The 3,740-nt window shown below is 41.6% G+C and overlaps 1 protein-coding gene across 1 annotated transcript; it reads right to left on the reverse strand.

The window, feature by feature from the left end:
* Positions 1–180: 180 nt before the first annotated feature.
* LOC104944314 (centrosomal protein of 162 kDa-like) lies at positions 181–1,581 on the reverse strand (the record flags this gene model as incomplete). Its single annotated transcript, XM_010769831.1, has 4 exons — positions 181–367; positions 550–666; positions 1,020–1,186; positions 1,362–1,581. Coding segments are annotated over 4 exons (684 nt in total), but the record flags the coding sequence as incomplete, so codon positions are not given.
* Between the last annotated feature and the right edge of the window lie 2,159 nt (positions 1,582–3,740).

A 3,740-nucleotide genomic window follows, 5' to 3' on the forward strand; every position in this document is an offset into this window, starting at 1 on the left:
TGCTATCTGCACAACCTATATCATATGAAAAGCTGAGAGTCCACATATTCTATTGGTATAAGTTTCATCCCTGTGCGATCAAAACTCACTGTTCTGTATGATAAATAAAAGAACATTGTACCTTGAAAATCAATAGCGGGTACATTTGACCCGTTGGCGGTTTTAGGTATACAGCGACCTCTGGCGGTCATAGTGTTAAATGAACATTAGAGGGGGAGTGTTGATGGAAACAAACCTGCTGGTATCCTTTGATGAGCGTCTCCTGCTCTTTCATTTCTCTGTCAAGCTGTTGGAGCTTTTCCCCAGAGGCAGAGTCAGAGGCCTCCGCTCGTTTCTTCTTCAGACCTTCGTCTTCTGCACTTCGCAGCTAAGGAGAGAAAGTAACAGCTTACTAACTGCCCATTTATTTTTCACTCATTTTTGCATCTAATAACAATTGTAAGATTGATCATTGGCAAATCTGAATTTGTTTTATCCACCTTCATTAGAGCGACACAGCGTGTCAGTATCTGCTCCAGTGTGTGTGTGTGTGTGTGTGTGTGTGTTCACCTTGCTCTGCAGGAGGTAGTTCTGCTGCTTCAGTGAGGTGATCTCCTCCGCTCCTTCCTTCATCAGCTGCAGCTCCCTCTCTTTCTGAGCCAGCTGCATCTTCAGCTCCTCCTCCCTCTGTGAGACAAACAACAACACTCACATCAGAGACATCCCATGTTCAAACTCTGACACTGATCCTTTGTGTATGGCTCCTAACAGTGATTATACCTTAGAACCAAGGATCACAGCAAGGTGATTTAAAAACAACTGAAATGACACATTTTGGTCCCAAAAAAGTCGTATAACAATGGGGCCATGCTGCTGTAGTATCTCACAGTGCTCCTCCATCATTACTCTACTTACTGTAGATCACCATCTAGTGAGCAGATCTTATCATGCTTCTGAGCATGCTCTGTTCTACAGTTGTTGTTGTTGTTGTTTTTTCGCCCTCGTCAAAATCATCATGTGTAAATGAAGTATTTCCCTACGTTTTTGTTTGGAAGATGATGTGTCAGTCCGGTTTCTTGAGGACTTCTGATTTCCTGTGTGTGTGTAGCCTCCTGGTGACTGCCAGTGTGTATCTGCTGCTGGAGGACGGCCACCAAGGACTGAACAGAGGCTACTAACTCACTGCTCACCCTCACACCAGGATCTGCTAAACAAACAAAGAAGAAAGTGATCAGGACCATGTTATCAGGCACACAGCTCCACGCCATCATCCTTCATTATATAGCATCTGTGTATGAAACATATTATAGAAGTATCAATAATCATCTTGAGTTATGCGAGCAGTTTAATTACTTATTGTGTGTGTTGGTGCCTCTAATAACCTGTGTGGTCGTCTTTTGGTTGGTTCTTTGAGGATTTGGCTTTTTCTTGCGGACGCTGCAGAGGACAGGGGACAGAGGTCTGGGTTTTGGCTGCAGCAGCGGCAGCTCTGCAGGCCCCCCACCCTCCCCTCCCCTCCCCCCTCCTGCCTCTCACAGGAGCCACAGCGAGCTTCCTCACTGAAGATGTAGAGGAATGAGAAACAATGGAGCTACGGGACGCCTGGAAAAAAAAATCCAGAATTATCCAAAATGACTTAACAGTTCATCATAAAAGATTCCAATGACAGTATGGTGGAGGAGCGCTCTGGTTCAAAAAATCTGTTTTTGCTAAATATTAGCTCGCTGAAAAGTTGCTGAAAGCTTTGGATTTTGAGGAAATCATTATCATTAGGATACCCTTTGGCTATTTGTGACTTTACATTTCCCTTAGAGTGTTTCTGAATAAGCTGTTGAATCTGTATTATTTTGATCATTTTATATTATTTGGCTTTTAATTGAATTGTATTTATTCTCTTTTTTTTAAATGTATTATTCAGTCCTGTGTTTATTGACTTTAGTTGATGTGTTTTTAACGATCAAGTTTTGCCCAACTATTTATTTAATACCTGGGTAGGGGGGTGTTATTTATTTGTATTGTTGGTTTGTGAAGCACTTCTGTAACCCTTTGTGTATGGAAAGTGCTATATAAATAAAGTTTGATTGGTCGTGGGATTGAGTTAATACCATACAGAGCAGGAATGTGGCAGCGCATCACCAAACACCCTTATGTTTCAAATGTTTGATAAGGCTGTCCTGATCACTACAAATATATAAATGAGTGAGATGAAGACAGCTATAGCCTTGATCTGGCTCTACCGGATCTGATCTCACTACTGCTTCATGTGTTCTGTCCAGTGTTGGGTGTAACGCGTTACTGTTATAATTCAGTAATCACACTATAGTTATTAACATTGCGCGAAAAAATTACTAGATTCTCCCTTTGACAGACTAGACTCGAGTAGTTACTACATTATTCAGAAGTTTACAGTAACTTTGATAATAACACAGGAATAATAAACGCCTCTCTCTCCCTCTCCTGACAGCCCGTCTGTATCATGTAGCTCGCTGATCCAGTGAATGAGTGACCCGACACGAAAGTAAATAATAAACCTATTTATAACTAGTTTAGCTAGTTCCAGAGGTAGATACGATTGGTAAATGTGATAGGTCTAACTTTTAACAATTTTAAATATTTCTAGTCACTAGAGGGATTTCCACCGCAGGTTTATATTTGCAACATTTGCGTGACTTGTCCACATACAACTGTCACAGGGTTTGTGCTGCAGTGCAGAGACAGAGTCATCAACAGCTATAACTTTCGAGGGGCGGAAGTATGCCCATTATTTTGAATTTGTCAGAAGAAAGGACAGAAATGTGACAGTAAGGTGCAAACTGTGTCCAGGCTAGAACCTCTCAAGCACCTGCAAAGGCAACATGCTAACACGAAGCTAGTAGCTAAAGACCCCCGAACCCAGAGTGATGATGTTGAGTGTGTGCTGACTCCGAACAAGCAGCAAAAACTAGAATTTTCCCCGTTATTAACTTGTGTTATGTCTTCCTGATTGCTATAGTAATTGATGTGCGCACATGTACAGATGTAGCACTTCATTTCAGACTCCAGCTTACAGCTTCCTGCCTACGACCTGCCTAAAACCAGTATAGAGAACCGCAGTGACGCGTCGTAAAACCCGGAAGTAAGTTAGCATTTTTAGCACTTCCGGTTCCTTCCTCAAAAAGCAATGCATTTTTTCCATAGGGTTTTGGAAAATAGCTCGAAATAAGGTCTGTGGTTGACACAAATTTAAGAGATAAATCACGTTTTGTTCTACGACATTAAATACATCAGCAGTGACCCCACTGGGGATTTTTGAAGAGTTTACGTGTCTGAAAAACGATGGTTGTTACCAAGTGGCTGAATAGGACTACAGAAATTGTCGAGGCCGTTTACGTCATTACGCCGAACACGTAAACACTCCCGCTAAGTTTGTTTTCCCCTGTGTTCTTCTTGAAAGCAAGTACCTGCCTATCTTTAGTATATGTATATCTATATCTGACCATTAGAATCTGTATTTTTGAAATTGTCGTTTATAACACCGTAGTTTTACAAATTATAGAATAATTAATTACCAGTGTTTTCCAATTTTACTCGGCAGTTCGTTTCGTTAGCTAACGCTAGCTAAAGCTAGCGCTACTAGTTAGCTACGCAATGGTTTGTTGCTTTGCTCCGAGTTGCAGCCAGAGGTCTTCGCATGAAACGTGCTTGTTCTATCGTTTCCCGGCCAATGTTTTCCAAAGGAGAGTCTGGATTCGTGCCATGAGGTAAGCTGACGTTACATTTTT

Source organism: Notothenia coriiceps, unplaced genomic scaffold (assembly GCF_000735185.1).
Source record: "Notothenia coriiceps isolate Sejong01 unplaced genomic scaffold, NC01 NC01_scaffold00007877, whole genome shotgun sequence".
In the NCBI taxonomy this organism is placed as follows: domain Eukaryota; kingdom Metazoa; phylum Chordata; class Actinopteri; order Perciformes; family Nototheniidae; genus Notothenia; species Notothenia coriiceps.